General features: G+C 27.3%; 1 protein-coding gene across 1 annotated transcript; it reads right to left on the bottom strand.

The window, feature by feature from the left end:
- Positions 1 to 6,965: 6,965 nt before the first annotated feature.
- On the bottom strand, positions 6,966 to 9,977 carry LOC114392694 (transcription factor bHLH25-like). The gene is made up of 5 exons (XM_028353908.1): positions 9,844 to 9,977; positions 9,465 to 9,555; positions 8,727 to 9,377; positions 7,814 to 8,173; positions 6,966 to 7,507 (listed from the first exon to the last, which is right to left on the bottom strand). The coding sequence occupies exons 2-5, from the start codon at positions 9,501 to 9,503 to the stop codon at positions 7,436 to 7,438; spliced, it is 1,122 nt and encodes a 373-aa protein (XP_028209709.1). The 5' UTR covers positions 9,504 to 9,555; positions 9,844 to 9,977; the 3' UTR covers positions 6,966 to 7,435.
- Positions 9,978 to 22,689: the final 12,712 nt, after the last annotated feature.

The following is a 22,689-nucleotide window of genomic DNA, read 5'->3' as shown; positions in this document are numbered from 1 at the left end:
ATGTAGTTGCATTATACTAGCTGAAAGAAAATTTTGATTAGATCACTGAACCATTATATTTATTTAGAATGTTTGGAAGTTCCTCCTTTTATATTACTTCCAGTTTTTGGACAAAGTAGCTAGCTAAGTGATTTAGAATTTAGAGATTGACGCGCACATCGTTCCATTATTTGATGACTTCAGAAAATAAAAATTATTATCAATATCATTTTATTACGTTATTTTATACTATTTTTAAATGCTAATAAAATACTTTTCTCTGAAGAAAAAACTGATAATAAAATACTTATTTCCATTGAAATAAAGTATAAAAATATTTTATCAATATCAATACATTACATTCTTATAACGAACAACCACGTTTAAGTTGGGCGTGGGGACATAATATATGTTATTTATAAAGGTAACCGCACTTTTTTTTTTTATTCTTCTTTTCTTTTTTTTATAGAATAAGGTAACCGCACCTAAAAAAAGAGATTTATTATTATATACGCATACCCATTTTTTTTATCTCATTCATTTTTTTTAACACAATCTATTACATCAATATATTTAAATGAGTATTGACAAAATTATTTTTAAATAAAATTAGTTTTGATTGAAACAATTTTTTAATAATGTAATTTATGTTTGGATATTTTTACTATTAAAATAAATCATTAGTAAAATTTAGTATTTTTTATCTAATATAAAAGTTATCTAAAGGCTAATTTCAATTTAGAATCAATTCTAGAGTCATAATCAATTCCTTAGTAAAGCTAACAATGTATTTTGTTTAGAGGAGATAAATAAAATAGATGGAAATAAAAAAATAAAAAATAGAGTAGAAATAAAATGATATATTATGTTGTTTGTTTTAAATAGGAAGAAATATAGTAGAAATAATATTGTAAAATTATTTGGTATCAATGAGATAGGAATGCGAGAATTAAATTGAAACACAAAAATATCATTATGCCCTTATGTGAATAGTTCTGATACGCAAAAAAAAAAAAATCGATTATAAATCACAAAAAACGATTATTTTGCAAATAATCACAAAAAACGATTATTTTGCAAATAATCACAAAAAACAATTGATAAAAAAAATTGTTTCTTAACTACAAATAATTAATTTTTACTGTTTAAGATAATTTTAATGAAGAGAGAAAATTATTTTACGAATCTCAACTTTTAAAGTTAACTCTCTTCCAAATTATCCTATCAAACTTGGATATCTCAGTCTGTCTTCCATATTGTATTTCTCTTTGCTGAACCGGATACAACCTAAAAATGTAAAAATTTACCTAACATCGTTTTAATTAGTGTTTCGACGTAATTATAAAAAATTCAACGTGAAATCAAATAAGCAATACAACGTCTATATTTTTTTTTCTCTCTTTTTTCTTTCTTCACATATCCCAAAATGGAGTATACACTGATTTTTTTTCCTATTTTATTATTATAAAAAAATCGCTCTAAAGTTTTGTCGATTATTGTAATTTGCCATCAACAAAAGATGTCGCATTCCTTGAACAGACGTTCTCTTATAAAAATATAGACATATTGGATTTTGAGATATATACACCCCAAAGTTGGTTGAGCGTTGTTGTCGTAAAGTTGGAGTTATTGACAAAGAAGAAAACGTCAGCACAAAAGGACAAAAACAAAAGAGCATGGAATAAGACAGAGAATATATACCCACTTTGCACCTCATTTTATATTTACTTTTTACTTTTAAAAAAAATAAATAAATTGAATACTTATAAGTGAACAAATATTTTATCATAAATACTTATCAGGAAGCAAATAAATGTGTAAGTTAATATTTCAGTTTTTTTTATGACAAATACCATAAATTTATAATAATTCACATACAATTTGTCCAAAAAATCCCCTTCATAATCAATATTTTAGTTTATAAGTAATTTTGAGTTTCAACATTAAATAGTTTTCTGTGTTAAATATTCAATGGGTGGATTTTGTCATTGATAATCGTTCTATTTAGTTTGAGAAAAAAATTGTCTTTTGTAAAAAAAATACTTATGATTTCTAAGTAATAAATGATATTCTTTTTTACCAAAGAAAAATTATCTTAATATTATTAGTAAAGATCATATTATATTATTAACTTTTTATCATAATATTTTTTTTCAAATAAGTAATATTTTCCATTAAAAAATCAATAAATTAATTTCTAGTTAAATTATTACAATAACTGATTGATTTAAATATAAAATCACCATTAAGCGCATGAATAAACTCACGCATGATTGTTTTACCTTAATAAGATGTTTGAGTTTGTATTTTGAATATGCAATCGTGTTAAAAAAAACCCTCACTTATTATAGTATCACCCAACTCAATAAAATTTCATTCCATGAAGTGTAGTCTATATAGAATAAATAAATATAAAACCAGTTATTATAATAACTTCATATTCTTTATTGTCTGTAATTTTATCGTAAAATTGTTTTTTTAGAAAATTCAAATATTACATATTGTAAATGCTTTTCTCCAAATAATCAAATATAAAATTTATTTCATTTATAAACCCAATTTAAAGACACACCTAATGATACGTTTTTCAAGATGTGCTTGAGTGCTTCTGTATCATTTTTCAAAAGAAATGAGATGGGTTCAAAAAGAAAAAAAAAAGTGAAAAAAGAATATAATATTTGAGAAAAGTTAGAGATTGGTTGTTGGGGACATAATCTATATTTAAAAATAGTTTTCAAACCCTCCAAAAATATTCGTCCAACCCAAAAATGCAGAGAAATTCCTTTCACCAAGATAGTAAGTTCACCATCCCACCCACTAGATTTTCAAATACACGCTTATACGTTGGCTGAAGAACAGCAAAGGCCAAATAGTGGGAGGCACATTGGAGTACGCTGCAATTGAGTTTGTTGGTATCTTTTTTTTAGGAAGATTTTGTTCCTATCTATACCAACTGTAATAAGACAAATCACAATTTACAATAAACAATATTAATTGACTAATTGTGGTTCAATATTCCTGTCATTCCTTTATCATATCAAATTTGTTTAAATATATATTATGTCTCAATACATGGTTATAATTCATTTGACAACACCTGTTAAATTTGTGGGGAAATATTTTGATTAGATTGATCGCATAATACATTTTTAGAAATGGGTGATAAACTTTTTAAAACATGATTAAACCTCATACTAATTATTGATTTCATAATTAATCCAAAGAGTGGAAACTTGTGGGATACCGTAGAGTCCCACCCAAGAACCAAAAGTCCTAATTATTATTATGATTAAAAACTATTAAGCAAACTACAAAGATATATATTTAGAAAATAATACTTGGGAAATTTCATTGCATCAAAACAATGAGCGCATAGTACCGGTTGATTTTTCACACTGAAGTCTTTCCGTTTCATCTTCAAAGTTGGTGTGTACTAAAGTCTTTGGCATAAATATAGTGTGAAAAAGAGAAGTGATGACTAATCAGTTAAATCGAAATCAATATCAGAATGATGTTGTTTATTCTATTCCTGGAAGTCTGGAGTAACAATAAGATCACCGACCATAGTGTATGAGCCAGTTGATGTGTCAAGGTTCTCATAATGTCCATAGAGAAGAAATCAATAAGACAACAGATGCTGTTAAATTCTGAAGCCGCCCATATGTTTTGGTCAGTTTTGGGGTGGTCGGTTTGGTGTGTTCCCATTCATTTTCTTTGTCTATGGTTAGTAGGTAATGTGAATTCGATCTTATAATTGGAGGAGCTAAAGAAAAAAATTCAAGTGGGGAAATTTGGAAAAAATAATGTGTGAAAGGAACAAGTTATTAATCAGGATAATGTTCTTAAAATTATAAAGGAGACTTTGCATTTATTATATGAGTTCACTTGCCTACAAAGAAAAGGACACGTATGTTTAGCAAAATTATTTGCCCCAATTGTTCGGAGAATATATAGAAGAGGATTCGGATCCTCTTAATGTTCATGTTTCAAATCAAGATTGGGAAATTTAGGGGATGCTTTGGTTGTTTTCTTTTTTCATTTTCAGTGAAAACAAAAAACACTGATGAAAATATGTTTGGTTGGATTTTTGAAAACATTTTCAATGAAAATAAAAATAAGAAATAATCAGAAAATGAAAACAATAAATTCTCATTTTCAGTGTTTTCAGTTGAGAACAGAACCCTCATTTCGGGTAAGATGAAATTGGGGTGACAATGGATGTAATTTTAAGCAAATATAAAAATACAAAAGACAAGAAATCAATATATCATAAATTTTCAGTATTTTTATTTCATAAAAACAAAAAACAATAAATCAAACCAAACATAATTTCAGAATTCTAATATTTTAAAAATGAAAATAATTTTCAGAAAATAAAAACAGAAAATAAAAATGCAAACCAAACACACCCTTCATAGTTCAAGTTTGAGGCTAATTTAATTACTTATTTGGAGTGATCATGTTTAACATCGCTCTCATCTGTATCTTCAATTTTACTTGTACAAACCCATATCATTTTTTAAATAATCATATGTAAATATAAAAGTGTATATATGAATTTAAATATTTTTTGTCTGTTTCTGTTTTATAGTTTTTAAAACAGTTATTTTAGAAATAATTTTAAATTAAACTAAGAAATTTCAAATTAGAAATTAGGTAGTTGTGAGCAATATAGAATTGTTTTTGCAACATAAATTTTAAAATAAAAAACTGAAATTAAAGACAAACAAACTTACCCTGACTATTCTTTTGTATGTAGTTTAGTGGTCAAAAAGTTTGTATATTATAACGCACCTTTTCTTTCTTAATGGTCTTTTTTTATTTTGACGTACTTTCTTAATGATAGATTGAATATCTTTTTGAAAATGATTCACTTTTAATTGCAATAAATAAATTGAAAGTTATATTCAGTGTAATTTTTAATTAATTGAAAGTATAAAAAAGTGTGCATAACTGTTATCAAAATTAAGTTAAGATTGTACACTAATTACACAGATTAAGTTTAAAAGGACAAATTAAGCTGAATTGAAACCGTTAATACTTGTAAACTTGTGGCAACTGTTTTTGTTGTGTACTTGTCATTATAACCACGTGTATCACGATATCACGATCATTTAATTAAAGGTGTTGAAAAAAATAAACTACTATGTACTATCACTATCGACAATATAAGCACATTAGATTTTTAAAAATGAAAAATTAATGATGCAGTCTTAGTTAATTAGTTTGGAGTTTAAAATAATGCAACTATCTTCATCTGGTCAAAGCTTCCTCCGAGATCTCTCTGCTGCCCTTTACAAATCCTTCGAGTGTTTTTCTCACCTTAATTCAATTTATAGCCTTTTCTCTTTTGATGTCCCCCCTGTGCCCTCTCTAACGTGCTGCAAAATCTTAAAAAACTATAAATGATTCTTGCGTATAACCTACCATTATATCAAATTTTTTAGCAGAAATATCAATATATTTGCATTTGTAAATGTCTTATATAAGAATTTAAAAGTTTATGTATAGAATTATAATAATATAAAAATAAAAAAAATAAGATATATATAATAATATAAAATAATTGTATACTATTATCGAATTATAATTTATAATTTATAATAAATTTATTAATTTTTATGATAATTATTTAAAATTATAATATTAATAATAATTTACAAATAAAATATAATATAAACCTATTTTATACTGTTAATAAATACATCATCATCAGATATTAGAATTATATAACGATCAATATTCATCAACAAGAAACAATTTTGCATTTTTGGCAGTTGAAGTCTCCTGCCAATTTTTCTTACACATCTTGAATGAGTCATTAGACTTCAAATCTCTATCTATATTTATTTTTTAAAAAAGAAAATCATGAAACACTCTTACGCCCACTTGAAGATGGGATTAATCCCGCTCTGACATCCACGTGGCAACATACAAGTTGATATATAATTAGTTTATATTAATGATAATGATAAAGCTAGATAGGTAAGTTTATGTTCAGGTGACATTAGACAGTTATATTAATAAATATAATGTGCATATAGATTAATGATACTAATGTATAGGACATGACATCGTTTAATTAATTCATATTTATGTATACATTAATAAATACTAGGACCATTTTCTCAAGAATACACTAATTTATATTATATTAAGGGTATAATGTATATTTTTTTCATATTCTTTTTTTTAAAAAAGTGTGATTCTTTCATGTTAACTCTCTCTTAAAGACTAATACATATTTTTATAAGTTTATAAATTTAGTTTCTCATGAATTATATATATATATATATATATATATATATATATATATATATATATATAAAGAGAGAGATATGATGTATTTTTCATAATTTTTAATCTATTTCCCTTTAAAATTCACCTAAATTAAACATACACATGTCTTTTTAATTTTAAATATTTTATTTATACTTTTAGATTTTATTTGAATTTAAAAATATTGGGCGCAACAGAGCATATATAATATAAACTCTGCTCTGCATGGAAGAAAGCAAGCGACTACGTGTGTATTTAAATGATCACAACTCAGAAGATTAGCACGCAGATCTCAAATTTTGGGGTAGGATTAAGTGGTTTCCCATATTAAATTTCAATAATTATGATAATGTCATGTGGATCCAATGACAATCATTAAAATAATAAACTTCTTCTACAAATAGTTGATATTCGTTTAAGATTTCGCACAGCATATTTTTTTTTAACTTATCCATTGTCTATCTTAAAAAATATTAAAACAAAATTAATTTAAGAAAATTAAATTACTTTAAGTGGATCATATCGCTCAACTGGTACAAAATAAGTCCAAATAGCGAGAATCTCGTTTAAACCGAAAAAAACTATTAGTAGTTGAAGATATGCACCCATGAGTATCCAAAAGAGTTTAAACAAAGAACAAATAGTCATTAGTAACAATAATAATTTTATACATAAGTGATCATTACAATCCGACAAGGAGAACAATATAAAATAAATGCTGCCAGCATTTTTTTCAATTAAACTGGATCCTGTTCACAAAGCGAAAGAGAATGGAAAGAGGTCTATTTGAATAGTCAAATCCTCTCATAAAAACCCTCTTTAAAAAAATAAAAAATAAAATAAAATAACAACAACAAAAGCTGTGGAAATTAGAAAATGCCATTATGGGGTATATTAACGCAGCTAGTGAATCAACTACGCAAAAACTATGAGGAAAAAGGGAAAACACTTGGCATTATCTTGAAGTCTACAGCATAACTAACAGACTCAAGGCAGTTGCAGTCGCAGAACATTGATATTATACTCCAAAATCCAGATGATGGACTAGGGAAAAAGAAAGCTCTGAGATAAAAAAAATCTTATTGTAAGTATTTTTCCTATAGTCATGCATGCACAACAACAAATCAAATGTAGCTAAATCAGTGAATTTCTTGAACTGGTTAACTATTATTCACTATCAAAGCTGCCTCAAACACTGACTTAAGCTTCTTATGAGATCCTTTGCTGTCAAGCAATAGTCGTTGTTCATCTGCAAAAAAACACAAATCATATATATATTTATGATCAGTATGTGAAAATGCATAAAGACACTTATTCATAGTACTTTTTCTAGGACGATAAATTATTACATGATACCGATCAATTTCCACATGATACATAATCCAATTTTTCAATTAACGAGCGAGAGTTAATTAAAAAGAATTGATTATGTATCATGTAGATATTGACTGAAAGAATAATGATTCAAGACTATGTAATAATTTCTCCTCGTTTATAACTTAATGGAAATACAGAAGATGATTATTTCTTTAAAAATTGAAGTTAATGTATTTACCTTAGCAACAATAGTTATGTCAAGAGTGTTATTCCCAAAGGGCAAGAAGCTGCTACTCTGAACTGTGAGATAATGCTTCTCTAATTCCCTTAGTATAGCAGCAGCTCCTCCACTGTTTTTGTCGCAGTGAATTCTGATTAGTACCTCTTTACCAGAAATTCTTGCTTCCATTTCGGGGAGCGATTGGTCGGAGTTTTCGTCGGAGGAGGAGCTATCAACGCCGGCAAACACAACAGATCTCTTCACAAAAACTGCTGATTCAACTGTTTTATCCACAGCTTGTTCCTCCAGAGTCTTTACCCTTTCTTGCAGTTGTTTCACGTACTTTATAGCATCTTCCAATACGGTAGCCTTGTCCATCTGCATGCAAACATTCATAATTCAATAAGAAACAATGTTCATGCACAAACATATGATACAAATTATATAGCTGGTTAAACCCAAATTGGTCTACAATCTATGTATAATTTTATAAAAATCTATCACTATAATTTAGCTATCCCAGAATTATAAAAAAAAAAAAAAAAAGAAGTAACTTTCCACCACTAAATTTGTCATCAGTTCAGTGAGTTTTAGTGGTTAACTGCACCCAGTTAAATTAAATAAAATGTATTATATAAGTTTAAGGTTTCAAATCACAGCCACAATATTACAGTTTCGGAGGCTTCAGTAACTCTAATTGTCAATTTATATCTGTATCAGCCATGTTTATTCATAATTTTCTATGATTCCAGTAATTATATTGCAAAAGCATTTACTGTGTCCATGATTTGACATCAATGCATCGTGCATGAAATTTGACTCATTTATTAGAGTGAGCCTAGTGCTAAAACGTTTAGATAATTTGTACAAAGTTGTAGGTTATTGGCACTATAAAGTAAATATCAAGCATGAAATTTATTACAAATGGTACCTTCTTGAGTCCAGGAACTATGGCAGAAAGAGCAATGAACCTCTGACTTAGCTTTTCCCTTCGTTTTCTTTCGGCTATCACATGATCTTGAGCTTGGGTAGGGTTTCTAGTCGTTGAAGCCGCAGCCTTTTTATCTTGATTATCATAGTGATCTAGAAAACTGTTGTTGTCACAGATACTTTGAGAAGCAGCCGCAGCAGCTGCTGAAAAATCCAAGTTTTCACCATACCCAGTTTCAATCTTAGGCTTCTTCACTTTGGCAGCAGCATCCACGTTGTTGTAGAGTTGTTGGGAAATAACAGAAGATGCATTGGAGTGCTGATCAAAAGAGATGATTTTGGAGGACGAAGAAGAAGAAGCTTTCGGAGCCACCATGTCATGATGATGGTGATGAGCGTTGTAAGCACTCCAAGTAGTGCTCATCACAGTCTTATTTTGCTTGGTTGGTCTTGGTGGGGCAACAGAATATTGTTCATGAGGACTTTTGTGGAAAGAGTTTTGTGTGCTTTCTGAGTTGAATAATCGCTTATTGTGAGAGGAAGAGTTCTTTGGGGATGCGGAGAAGGACTCAAAGTCAAGATCTTCGAGCTGGAATAATGCTGATGAAGAATCCATAGGGTATTGATGAAACAAAGTGGGGTCCTCCATTCCCTGTGTTAATGTGAAGAAAAATTGGTAAGTAATTATATCTATTTTGTGATTATTAGTTTGCTTGAAATTAAGGTTGTGTATGCTTACAAATTCAGGCATGTACATGTTTGACGAAATTTGCATCATCCTTCACCTCGCTTGCTTAGAAATTAATTGGATATTGGTATTATGAGACACACTGAAAAATTAAAAGTCGAACAAAGGAGACAATCAAAACCTCGGAAGAATTGAAAGATAAAAAAACTCTTTGATTTCCTAAAATTGAAATAGAACCTTAAACTAAATCAAAATGATAAGATATTGTTTTGATCAAGCAGATATTATTTGAATCTTGTTTCGAATTATATCAAAAAACATCAGAATTAGTTAAAGGGTATGAAAAATCTGAAGAATTCGTTGATGATGGAGAAATACAAGCAGATAGTGATGTGCATGTTTGGGAAAGGAGACTGAGAAGTTAATTTACCTTGATTGAAGAAAGAAAGAAAGGTAGAAGGCTCAGAAGAAGAAGTGTTTGCTGTTGTTGTTGTTGTTATCAAAGTTGGAGGATGGGAGCAACGATGGAACAAATTGGTGAAACTATGAGAGTGTATTATAAAGGGGGCATGTACACGCTACGTACCCGCTTTCTCTCTATTGACCATAGCCATAGTGTGAATATGTTAATCCCATTTTCTTGGGTTAGTTCATACTGTTTGAAAAGTGGGCACTCCCATGTCTTCACTAACAGCTAGCTAGCCTTTGGTCAAATTGTGGGTTCTTTAATCTTTATTCGTGGCTTTGTTTGTTGGGTCAGGTTTGCGACGTCAATAATGCGTCCATTGCCAACGCAATAAATAACGCTTAATTGAACCCCCAATGACGTGTGATATATTTTCTTTTAATATCATTGCCATGTTATCAAACGTGTCATTCCAAATAAACAATTTATCTATCATACTCCAAAAAAAAACCAATGTGATAATCAATCCGGTCAAATCAGTGGATCAAAATTGACCCACATGTATTAGAAAATATGATTTTTTTTCCATCAAAACAAAAGTAAAAAAAATCACTACTCATAAATAGAATTATAGTGTCAAGTACTTAAAATAATTAAGCATAAATACTCGTTAAACATAACATATTGAACAAGTAATATAAAAAAATAAATCAAACAATTAATAATAAAACTATGTCCTTTTGAGTAAAAAAAAATTTAAAAAAGCTATGAGCCATATAGGATCAATGGATTATCTAACTCAGATCAATGAGATAATTATTAATTTAAGCACAAATTTGATTAGGTCATACTAGGTTACATCGAATTCATTGCATGATTAGTTTGATAATCAATTCGATCCAATGAGATCATTTATTCACGATCAAATCAATCAAGTTTATCTGAGTTTTAAAACTATGCTTAAAATATGAGAAAGGATTTCAATGATATATTGGAAATGCCAATAATTTTCTTATAAAAAAATATTAATTGTTAGTTTATCAATAATAATATTCGAATCCATGATTTCTCACTTCATTTTTTTTTCATTTTACTATGAAGTTAATATTATACTTTCCAAGATTATACCAAAAATGATTACAAACCGAAAATACAACCACACAATTACCGTTATTCAATTAGTCTTAGGAGAACCAAAGAGAGTAGCTAAACGAAAAATTTAGTGCCATCACAAGGAATCAGAACCCTGTCCATAGCTTTACCAAAAAAAAAAAAAAAGAACCCCGTCCAATCTATAGAAAGGATTAGATTCGACAATATGCCAATATCAGGGAGAATAAATCATTTCAAATATGATTCTATATCTTTTTATAATATTTTCAATTGGAAAAATATTAGACAATCGGTAAATATTAAAGAATTAAATGTTTACATCTTTTTATTTATTATTTACTATTTTAATCGTAACTGTTTTTTAACGTAATTGTTAGATCTTAAGAAAACATGGCTCACAATATATCATCACAAGAAATTTTATGATTATTGTCGCATGCTTAACTTATATATCACTATAATTAAATTTATAATATCACAAGAAAATTTTACGATTCTTCTCGCATGCTCAACTTTTTTTTTGGGTCAGTATCACATGTTCAACTTATTTATCACTGGAAGAAATTTTAATATTGACGGCTTTGGTCGTTAATAATCGCAAAAAATGGTTAGTATAAAATCTATTTCTTTTCTTTTTTTCTTCGGCACCACCCTAAATAAAAAAAAACCTTGGAGTGATGGTGGTCATTGGATAAAAAACTCGTGTTGGTTCAACTTAAGCCTATTGGGAAAATGAAGGTCGAACTTTTTAAAGAAAGATGCTGTTTGGAATAACATACGTACTTAGCTTAAGATGTGGAATTTCCAACCCAAGTACAAAAGCATTAATTCATTAGAAGGTGGAACTCAAAATATTGATCTGTTGATGCTTGTACTTGAAGCTTAAGAAGGCAAATGAAGATTTCTTCGAGGCAAATCTTCACGGAAAATTTATAGGGTATTGCAAACATTTACTTCAAAAAATTGGAAGCAAGAAAAATGACAGAAAACACACTAATTAAATTGACTCCTTCGAAGGTGTTAGTATTTTCTTGGCAGGCCTTAATTATTGGATATGATACCAACAAAATTGAATCTGTTAATTGGTGAAGGATGCGATCCTAGACACTCAGGAGATCTTGTGTGTTTTCTGTAATTGTCATCAATAATCATCTTCATTTGTAGCTTTTCATAAGATAGAATTTTCACATTTTTATCTTTGTTATTTATAAAATAATGATATTAATAAATAATAGGTTTTTATTTATATATTTTTTTTTTGGATATTTTTATGTTACATTATTTATTTTAATCATTATACTATTTACCATATTTATTTTATTATTTCAGTTTATACTTCAAGATATCAATGTCGTTATTATTTTATTATATTGATATTTATTATTAATTTTTGGATATTTTCATTCTCCATTATTTATTTTAACCATTATACTATTTACAATATCTATTTTATTATTCTAGCGTATACTTTAAGATATTGATATTGTTATCTGATAGGTTACTTTATTTATTTATTATTTTATTTTGCTGATAAAAATATATTTTAGGGCATTTATAATTTTAGTTTTTAATTAATTTATCAATAAAATACAATATAAAAATATCACATAGATATGTCCATTTTTATTATTTTATATTTTATAGCTAGTTCAAATAGATAATATTATCAAATACTTATAATTCAATAAACCTAATGAACTATATATTTAGTTTTCAATTAATATTTCAACTAATTTTATAAAACATAGCCTAACTATATCCATAATGGATTATATACCAATGTCCTAACAAATTAAATTTAGTTACACAAGAGCAATGAAAGCTAGAAGTATGGTAGATATTACGTTTCTTGAATGATAATAATAATAATGAAAAAGGTTTATATTATTATGCTTATTTTTTTACAAATAATAAATTTTAGTAATTAATATTTTTTAATAATTTAAAACAATAATGAACTTTTTATTATTTAAAATTATTCAACATTTTATCCGTTAACTTTATTTTATATGATACACTTTTAAAATATAAATAATTTTTAGCTACAAGCTTATATATTTATGAATATCTGTTTTTATAATTTGATATATATAATATATAAAATTATGAAAAAAATAGTTACAAACGTATATATTTATAATTATTTATTTTTAAAATGTGATTATATATATATATATATATATATATCATCAATTCTTATATATAAGATCCAATTACCTAATTCATCCCCAAAGAGGAATAATTAATTTAGTTAATAACAATAAAATTATCTTAAATTTATAATTTTTTTTTAAATTATCATTGTCATCAATACATCTCTCTTCTAATAGTTTGATAATATATTTTCATTCTTCTTTAAACTAGTATTTCTTGTCTAAAAATGATTGATGTAAAAAATATTATAAATTGAATCTTATAAAAAAATAACATTTTAAACTTCAATCTTATAAAGAAAATATAATATAAAATGATATCATATAATTTAAAACTTAAATTTATCACATTATTATTTTAAAATAAATATTACACAAAGTAAGTGAGCCAACATCTTAGGTGACCTAAAATTGTAGGAAATGTTAGAATAATATGACTCATGTGAATTAAGGGTCTAAACTTGATTTAATAAAATAAAGGGACCTATTGACAAATATGGAAAGTTAATAAACTTTCTATAACTAATTTGATGGAAATTTGTTAAACTTATGAGAAGTTAATAAACTTTCAATAACTAACTTGATGGAAGTTGGTTAATAGAAGGCAAAGGATTTTATCTTTGCTATAAGCGTTTTCCCTCTAATTACCATCAAGAACGTGAGAGGAAAAAGTAAAGAAAGGAAAGAGATAGATTGGGACAAAGAAGATTGAAGAACTTATGTCTTTTATGGATCAAGGTAAGTTCTACTTACCTTCAAACTGTATGAGGGAATCATAGATTCTAAGATCCTTACAATATGTAATAGATTCATTAAACATAAATGTATGAAATCTATAACTAACATGTGGTATCGGAGCATTAGGTTATTGAATTTATGATTCTCCATGAATGATGTTTCTTCCACACATTGTATGAATATGATTCCAATTGGAAAATTATTCAAACCATTTTGTTTTCCGCTGTGCATATTATAATTGTTTTTTGAGTTTGGAATGCCCTGAAACCAATTTTTGAATGTCTTGAATTGAAATTCAATATCTCTCTCTTACGTCAATTTCAATTCAAAATTGGATCAAGTAATTTGGATTAAATGTATGATGGATTTATAATCACCAAAGTGGTCAAATCTTTATGTTTTGTTTAATTCCAAATTAGTGAAAATTTTATTTCAATTACCCATAGAATGAATGCTAAATTATAGATTATTGGTTTATGGGTTAATTGAAGTTCATTATTATAAGATATTTATGGACCACCCAAAGGTTTATTAGTTGTTCTTATAATTTTGGATATGATTGTTGGTAGTATTTATGTATGTATTATTAGTTTTATTTATATATCCAAAGATAATAAGTATTTATAATTAATGCATATGCCTTACCAAATAATGTTAAAATTATTAGCATCGGTATGTTTTTTTTGTGTGTATTAATGTATCACCTAAAGGAGAACATTAGTATACATAGAATGTTTGTTTGTTGTTTGAATTTGTATTGTATGTTTAATTTATGACTCAAGATATCAATGTTAAGCATGTGTTAATTGCAGTATCCCTTCCTGTATCTTTGCATTCTCTTGGTATGTCTGTTTCGGTTTTTATTGGGTTAAATTTCACTGATTGGAGCAAACAAGTCCAATTTCACTTTGGTGTGTTGGATCTTGATTTGACTCTTCAAGTTGAAAAAAACTGGTGCTATTATTGATGCTAGTAGCAATGAAGAGAAAACCCATTATAAGGCCTGGGAAAAGTCAAACAAAATTTGTTTGATGCTTATGCACATGAGCATATAAAAAAACATAAAGTCTGCTCTTCCCAAAACTGAAAGTGCAAAAGAATTTATGAAATATGTGGAAGAACGTTCCCAAATTACTGATAAGTCTCTTGCTGGGACATTAATGAGTACTTTAACTACCATGCAGTTTGATGGTTCTCATACTATGCATGAACATGCCATTGAGATAACAAATATTGCAACAAAACTTAAGTCTCTTGGAATGGTGGTGGATGAAAATTTCCTTGTGCAGTTCATTTTGAACTCATTATTGTTTGAGTATGGTCCCTTCCAAATGAACTATAATACCATGAAAGACAAATGGAATATGCATGAATTGCATAGTATATTAGCTTAGGAGGAAACCAGACTTAAAAATCAAGAAAGTCACTCCATTCATAATGTGAATAATCAGGGAGTTGGAAAGAAAGTCAATAAGAAACATGGTTTATATGTTGAAACTCTTATGACCTTGCATCATAATGTTGACACTAAACGTAGTTTAGTGAATGAATGTTCTGCTTACTTGTGACATAAACGTTTGGGACACATTTCCAAAGAAAGGATGCAAAGATTAGTAAAGAATGAAATTCTTCCAAATTTGGATTTTACTGATCTGAATGTATGTGAGGATTGTATTAAAGAAAAACAAATAAAACACACAAAGAAAGGAGCCACAAGAAGCACTCAACTTCTTGAAATTATCACACTAATATATGTGGACCTTTTGATGTAAATTCTTTCAATAAAGAAAAGTATTTTATCACTTTTATTGATGATTTTTCACGTTATGGGTATGTCTATTTACTGCATGAGAAATTTCAAGCAATGGATGCCTTAAAAAATTTTATAAATGAAGTGGAAAGGCAATTAGACAAAAAGGTGAAAATTGTCAGATCAGATAGAGGTGGTGAGTATTATGGAAGATATAGTGAAAGTGGACAACATCCTAGTCCATTTGCTAAGTTCCTTGAAAAGAGTGGTATTTATGCTCAATACACAATGTCAGGTACACCACAACAAAATGGTGTGTTAGAAAGGCGAAATCGAACCTTAATGAATATGGTTAGAAGCATGTTAAGTAATTCATCTTTACCTATATCACTGTGGATGTATGCTTTAAAAACTGACATGTATTTGTTAAACAAGGTTCCTAGTAAGGCAGTTCAAAAGACACATTTTCAACTATGGACAGGTAGGAAACCCAGTTTGAGACACTTACATGTTTGGGGTTGTGAGACAGAAATTAGAATATAATCCACAAGAATAGAAATTGGATGTAAGAACAATCAGTGGATATTTCATTGGTTATCCAGTAAAATCAAAAGGGGATATATTTTATTGTTCTACCCATAGTACAAGAATTGTTGAAATTGGAAATGTCAGGTTCATTGAGAATGGTGAAACTTCACAAAATATGGAGATTAAGGAAGTTAGAGTACAAATTCCTTTAACTAGTGCTTTTACTTCAAGAATTGTTGTTCCTTATTCTGTTGAACCACACAACAATCAAGAAGAACAATAAATTAATGATCCTGAGGTTAACAATGAACCTATAGTAGAACAATCACAAGAAATAGTATTAAGAAGATCTCAAAGAGAAAGGAGATCTATTATTTCGAATGACTATGTGATTTATCTACAAGAGTTAGAAAATGACTTAAGCATTAATAATGATCTAATTTCATTTTCAGAAGCCATTAATGGTGATGATTTTGGAAAATGTTTAGATGCTATGAAATATGAGCTTAAATTAATGGCACAAAATGATGTATGGGACCTTGTGGAATTTGCTGAAGGATGCAAGAGAGTTGGGTGTAAATGGGTCTTTAAGACTAAGCGTGACTCTTATGGCAATATTGAACGACACAAGACTCGACTTGTTGTTAAAGGTTTTACTCAAAAAAATGGCATTGATTATACGGAAACATTTTCTCCAATTTCTAAGAAAGATTCTTTCAGGATTATCATGACACTGGTAGCTCATTATAATCTTGAGTTGCATCAAATGGATGTTAAAACTGCCTTTTTGAATGAGAATTTAGATGAAGATATTTATATAGACCAACCAATGTGGTTCATTGAAGAAGGAAAGAAACACATGGTGTGTAAACTTAAGAAATCAATATATGGACTTAAACAGGCTTTCCGGCAATGGTATCTTAAGTTCAATTACACTATTACGTCCTTTGGATTTAAGGAAAACACTGTTGATAAGTGTATATATCTAAAGGTTAGTGAGAGAAAATTTATATTTCTTATTCTTTATGTTGATGACATCTTGCTTGCAACTAATGATCTTGGTCTATTAAGTGAGACTAAGAAGTTTCTCTCTAACAACTTTAAAATGAAAGATATGGGTGAGGCAGGCTATGTGATAGGAATAGAAATATTATATGATAGATCACAAGGACTGTTAGGCTTGTCTCAGAAATCATATATTAATAAAGTTTTAGAGAGATTCAGAATGGATAAATGTTCAGCATCTTCCATTCCAATGCAGAAATGAGACAAATTTAGTCTCATGCAATGTCCAAAGAATGATCTGGAACGGTAACAAATGGAAAATATTCTTTATGCATCTGTTGTTGGGAGTCTGATGTATGCTCAAACATGCATAAGGCCAGATATTAGCTTTGCAGTTGGTATGCTTGGTAGATACCAAAGTAATCCAGGATTGGATCATTGAAAAGCTGAAAAGAAAGTCTTAAGATACTTGCAAGGGAAAAAGGATCACATGCTTAATTATAGGAGAGATCTGGTCATCTTGAGGTGATTGGATATACAGATTCAGACATGGAGGCTGAATTTGTGGCATGCTTTGAGGCCACAGTTTAGGCTAATTGGTTGCGAAATTTTATTTCAGGACTTGGAGTAGTTAACAGTATTGTCAAGCAGCTAAAAATTTATTGTGATAATACCGCAACTGTCTTCTTTTATAAAAATGACAAGTATTCTAAAGGTGCTAAGCATATGGAATTGAAATACTTTATCGTTAAAGAAGAAGTTCAGAAACATAGAGTGTCAATAGAACATATTAGCACTAATCTAATGATTGTTGACCCTTTAACAAAAGGGTTATCGCCCAAAGTATTTACTGGCCATGTAGTGAATATGAGCATTATGTCTGCTAGTGAATGTTGAATGTTATTATTATTAATAATGTCTATTAGACACTTGGAGTTCATTATTATGTAAGTTTCTGAAATTTGTGTTTTCTACTTTATGTGTATATGCATGCAAATTATGTTGTGGAAAACATATTATGTTTTTTAAAGAATGACTTTTGTTTGAACCCATTATGAACTTCTCATTTTACAGTCATATTAAAGAGAAGGATAATATAGTAGTACATGAAAGGGAATATGTTGATTAAATGACATGTAACCGCTATGACTCTTATTATTTTTTTATCTTTAATTATGATTAATGATGGAACCAATTTATCTAAAGTCTTTTAATGCGCATTATGATTTATGTAATTATTAAATCATGAAGTGTTATGGCATCACAAGAGTCAAAGAGTCAAGTGAGAGAATGTTAGAATAATGTGACTCATGTGAATTAAGAGCCTAAACTTGATTTAATAAAATAAAGAGACATATTGACAAATATAGGAAGTTAATAAACTTCCGATAATTAACTTGATGGAAGTTTGTTAAACTAATGAAAAGTTAATAAACTTCCAATAACTAACTTGATGGAAGTTGGTTAATAAAAGACAAAGGGTTCTATCTCAGCCATAAGCGTTTTCCCTTTAATTACCATCAAGAACGTATTTGAGAGGGAAAAAAAAAGGAAAAAGATAAATTACGACAAAGAAGATGGAAGAACTTATATTTTTTATGGATCAAGATAAGTTCTACTTACCTTCAAACTATAAGAGGGAGTCATAAATTTTAAGATCCTTACAATATGTAATAGATTCATTGAATATAAATATATGAAATCTATAACTAATTAGAAATTAGAAATAGATGACAATTTTTTTTAAAAAAAATATAGAAGTACGTGCATAGATGTATCTTAAATTCTTAATAAATAAAAAAAATTTGTCGTTGTTTCGTAATATAACTACACGTGAATAACGTGCATTTGACTTCTGGTGTGTGATTTTCCAGTTGACTGGCGAATATCCTGGCAAAATCTTACAGGTTAGTAGTTCCTTTTTTATTGTTTTCTCTCATAAGTCTGAGATACGAATGTTTTCCAATCTTCTCAACTAAAGACTAATATTGCTTGTATTATATGATTATTGTTGATGGAAGAAAATTTTACTTGAAAATCAATCACCGACTAATTCTTTTACTTCGGTGTTTCATCCCGTATAATTTTGTTTAGATAAATTTATTGTGGGCACATGTTTTAAGTGCCTGTTGGCTAATTGACAGGGATGTAAGTGCATTAACTGTATTAGGTCGGGTCGGCTTCATACACAATAAATGACAGATATAAAGAACAAGAGAAAAATTATGTACCGACAATTTTATAATATCATCCGATAAAAATTATTATTATAAATTTATTAATTTTATAATAATTACTTTAAAATCATATCATTAATAAATTATAATTAATTAATAGTATAAAATTATTGTTCATTTATCATCACCATAAACTCAAATAACAATTGTTAAGTTATAACAGAATTATTTTTTTTTAAAAAAAATTTTGGTTACTGATAGTATTACAAAGATTAATGCAAAATTTATTAAAATATATTTTATAATGTGAATTTAATTTTAAGTAATATCCCTTATTCTTTACTCCTTCCATTTCAGATTATACTATGTTTTAAAGAAAAAAAAATATTTCAAAATATATGTCATTTTATAAAAGCAATGTTGCATAAATATTTTTTAAAAGATTATCGTTAATCAATATTTAGTGGAAGTAGTATATAAGAAAAGTAAACAAATTAGTAATTAGAAAGATAAAAGATATATTAAAAAGTTATCTAATATTTTCTTAAAATTCAAAAAATTAATTGCATTTTTTAGTACCTATATCAAAACCTTAAATATCATATAATTCGAAACGAATGAATTATATAAGAAAGAAAGAACTTTCTTCATATAAGAAACATATACCAATTTTTTTAATATATTAATTACTAATTTTCTTTTATATACTCCTAATTTAGTGTGTAATTTATTAATGAGACATTCACACATTTTACATAAAAGTGAATGCATTAATAGGTCTATTAATAATATGTTATATTTATTGGTTGAAAAAAATATTTCTTAAATTATGAATAAAGTCATTAAATTTTCATCACTTAAACCATTTAATTATATGAGGATTTTTTTAAATAAAATTTAACTTTATAATATTATTATTTAAAATTAATTTATTTGACTACTTATTAGGAATTTCTTATACACAAGACCACAGGTATTTTTTTTTCATCTAAGGCCAAACAACAGAATTTAATGTTGCCTTATTTCCTGTTTGTCACTCTAAATATAAAATTTCTTTTGACTTTAAAATAGGAGATAGCGTGATCTTGTATGGCTTTAATCTTCAAAATTTTCTTTAATAACTCTAATTTTTTTAATTAAAATATTCTTAATTTATTTACAATAGATGTTATAAAATTAATAAGATAAATTCATTATCTCTTCCGTAAGGATTGAAGAGGACTAACACATATTAATTATTTAAATAGAAATTAATTTGAAAGTGTGAGATGAAGATTTCCAATAATTTTATGGGATAACTTTAGAAAAAATAAATAAATTATTAACAAATTTAACGTTACTTACTTATTCTTTGTCTATCTCATATGATAAATTTATTAAAAAATGTTATATTTAAGGAAGAAAGTAGTATGAGGTAAAAGAAAAAGAAAAAAAAAATCTTTATCCTATGTTATTAATTAGGTTAAATTAATCAATAGGTCGATTTTTAAAATATTTACGAATTTTTAATTGGGTTTCCAAACTAAAACAAATAAATCTTCTAATTTTCTTATGATTTTAAGCCTCCATAATCTAACTCCAATTATCCAATTACAAAAGTTTACAAGATTAAAAAACTAATTACATTTTTTTATTTAGAGATGTATTTAAACATTCTCAAATAATAATTCATGAACCTATTAAGTTATTTAACCTATTATTTAAAAACCCACAACTCTCCCTTGGAATAACTTGTGAAATGTAACATAATATAATAAAAAATATAATAAATTTTCCTTATTCTATTAAGTCACCAAATAATATATGAAAATATGACATTATAACTTATTGGTTTCATAACTTTTTTGTTGCAGTTAAAAAAATGACTTATTGGTTTAATTGGACTTTTGGTTTTCAGATATTATAATTATGTGATTATAGTCTCCTAAATTTTAAGTGTATCAATTAAGTCTTCTAAGTATAAAAATGTGCGGTTTATTGCTAGCCACATTTACATCAATTGAGTCTTTTAAACATGGTAATTGTATGATTTTAGTATATTTATCAATTAAAATCGATTTATTGAGGTCATAATTTTTATTGATGTGTTACCTGATGTGACACTCACACGAAGATATCAAGCTAACATGATGACTGATTTGGTATGCTTATATGATCCTTAATTTGGTATGTAGTCTCTAGGTTTCATTATTGTGGAATTTTAGTTCACCAAATTTTACAATTGTGCATTTTAGTATCTCAAATACCAATTTGGTATGCTAGCATTGTAGACAAAGGTGAATTTGGAGGGCTAAAATTATAATATAATAAAAATTAAAAAACTAAAATCACATAATTATAATATTTAAAAGATTAAAGTTGTACATGCCAAATTAGGAATCACACAACCATATCAAATTACACATCATGTTAGCATGTTGTCATGTTGACCTTATCATGTAAGTGATACATCATCAATCAAGACCACATCAACAAATTCCGTATATGTTAGCTTTTGTTTCTAGCTTTCCGGGGATAGTGGCAGCTTTTAAATTAGAGCTATATGTATAAATTGCATGTCTTGTTTTCCAGTCATTTGCAGCATTTAGCTTTATTGTTTTGGGGAGGAAAAACAGATACCCTTGTGTTTTATTTTTCTTCTGTATGTTGGGTTTTGGAACTCATCTTGTGGGCCAAAACATTAGCAATAATATTCTTTCACCTTTAAAAAAACAAAATTCCAATTATATAATTGCTATACTTAAAAACTCAATTGAAATATGAGAATTAAAATTATATATTTATGATATCCAAATACTCAATTAATATAATTGGAATTTTTGAAATTAAAAATCATACATTTATAGTATTTGAGAATAAAAAGTGGAGTTAAGTACTTATAAAAAAAAAAAGTGGAGTCAAATTTATTTTATTTGAACTTTTTGTACCGTAATCTCGAATGGGACCTAAAGGATTTGTGAAATAAGATAATAAATTAATTCATGAAATTATAACAGATAATGAATTAATTCTTAAAAGATAAAAATTTAAACTTAATTCTTTAATATGAAAATAATGTGACAATACAAATAATTTAATGATAAAAGAATCTCTAAACTTTATAACCTAATATCAAAATAATTATAAAAATATAATATATTATTAAATTAGTTCTTAAATATAATACTTAATAATAAAATAGTCAAGTTTAATGAAATAATTAATTTATCATATTTTTTATTTATTCAAAAATTAAATTTAAATCATATTTTTTAAAAATTATTTTATCACCGCCTCAAACCTCTCCCCCGTTAGTAAAATCAATATTTAGCTGATAAAATATGAAGGCCTGTAAAATTCTTTCGTTCTAGAAGCTTTGACAGCAATGATAAACAGTAAGATTCGACACACGTAGGAAAGAAACTGC

The sequence above is a fragment of the Glycine soja genome, chromosome 17, assembly GCF_004193775.1.
Source record: "Glycine soja cultivar W05 chromosome 17, ASM419377v2, whole genome shotgun sequence".
Lineage (NCBI taxonomy): Eukaryota > Viridiplantae > Streptophyta > Magnoliopsida > Fabales > Fabaceae > Glycine > Glycine soja.
This window is presented reverse-complemented; position numbering and strand designations above follow the sequence as displayed.

Coding starts and splice junctions, on each gene's coding strand:
- LOC114392694 (XM_028353908.1), bottom strand. CDS start 9,503: ATGATGCAAATTTCGTCAAACATGTACATGCCTGAATTT. Junction 8,174..8,726: donor TAGTTCCTGGACTCAAGAAG/GTACCATTTGTA, acceptor GTTTGCATGCAG/ATGGACAAGGCTACCGTATT. Junction 7,508..7,813: donor ACATAACTATTGTTGCTAAG/GTAAATACATTA, acceptor GTTTTTTTGCAG/ATGAACAACGACTATTGCTT.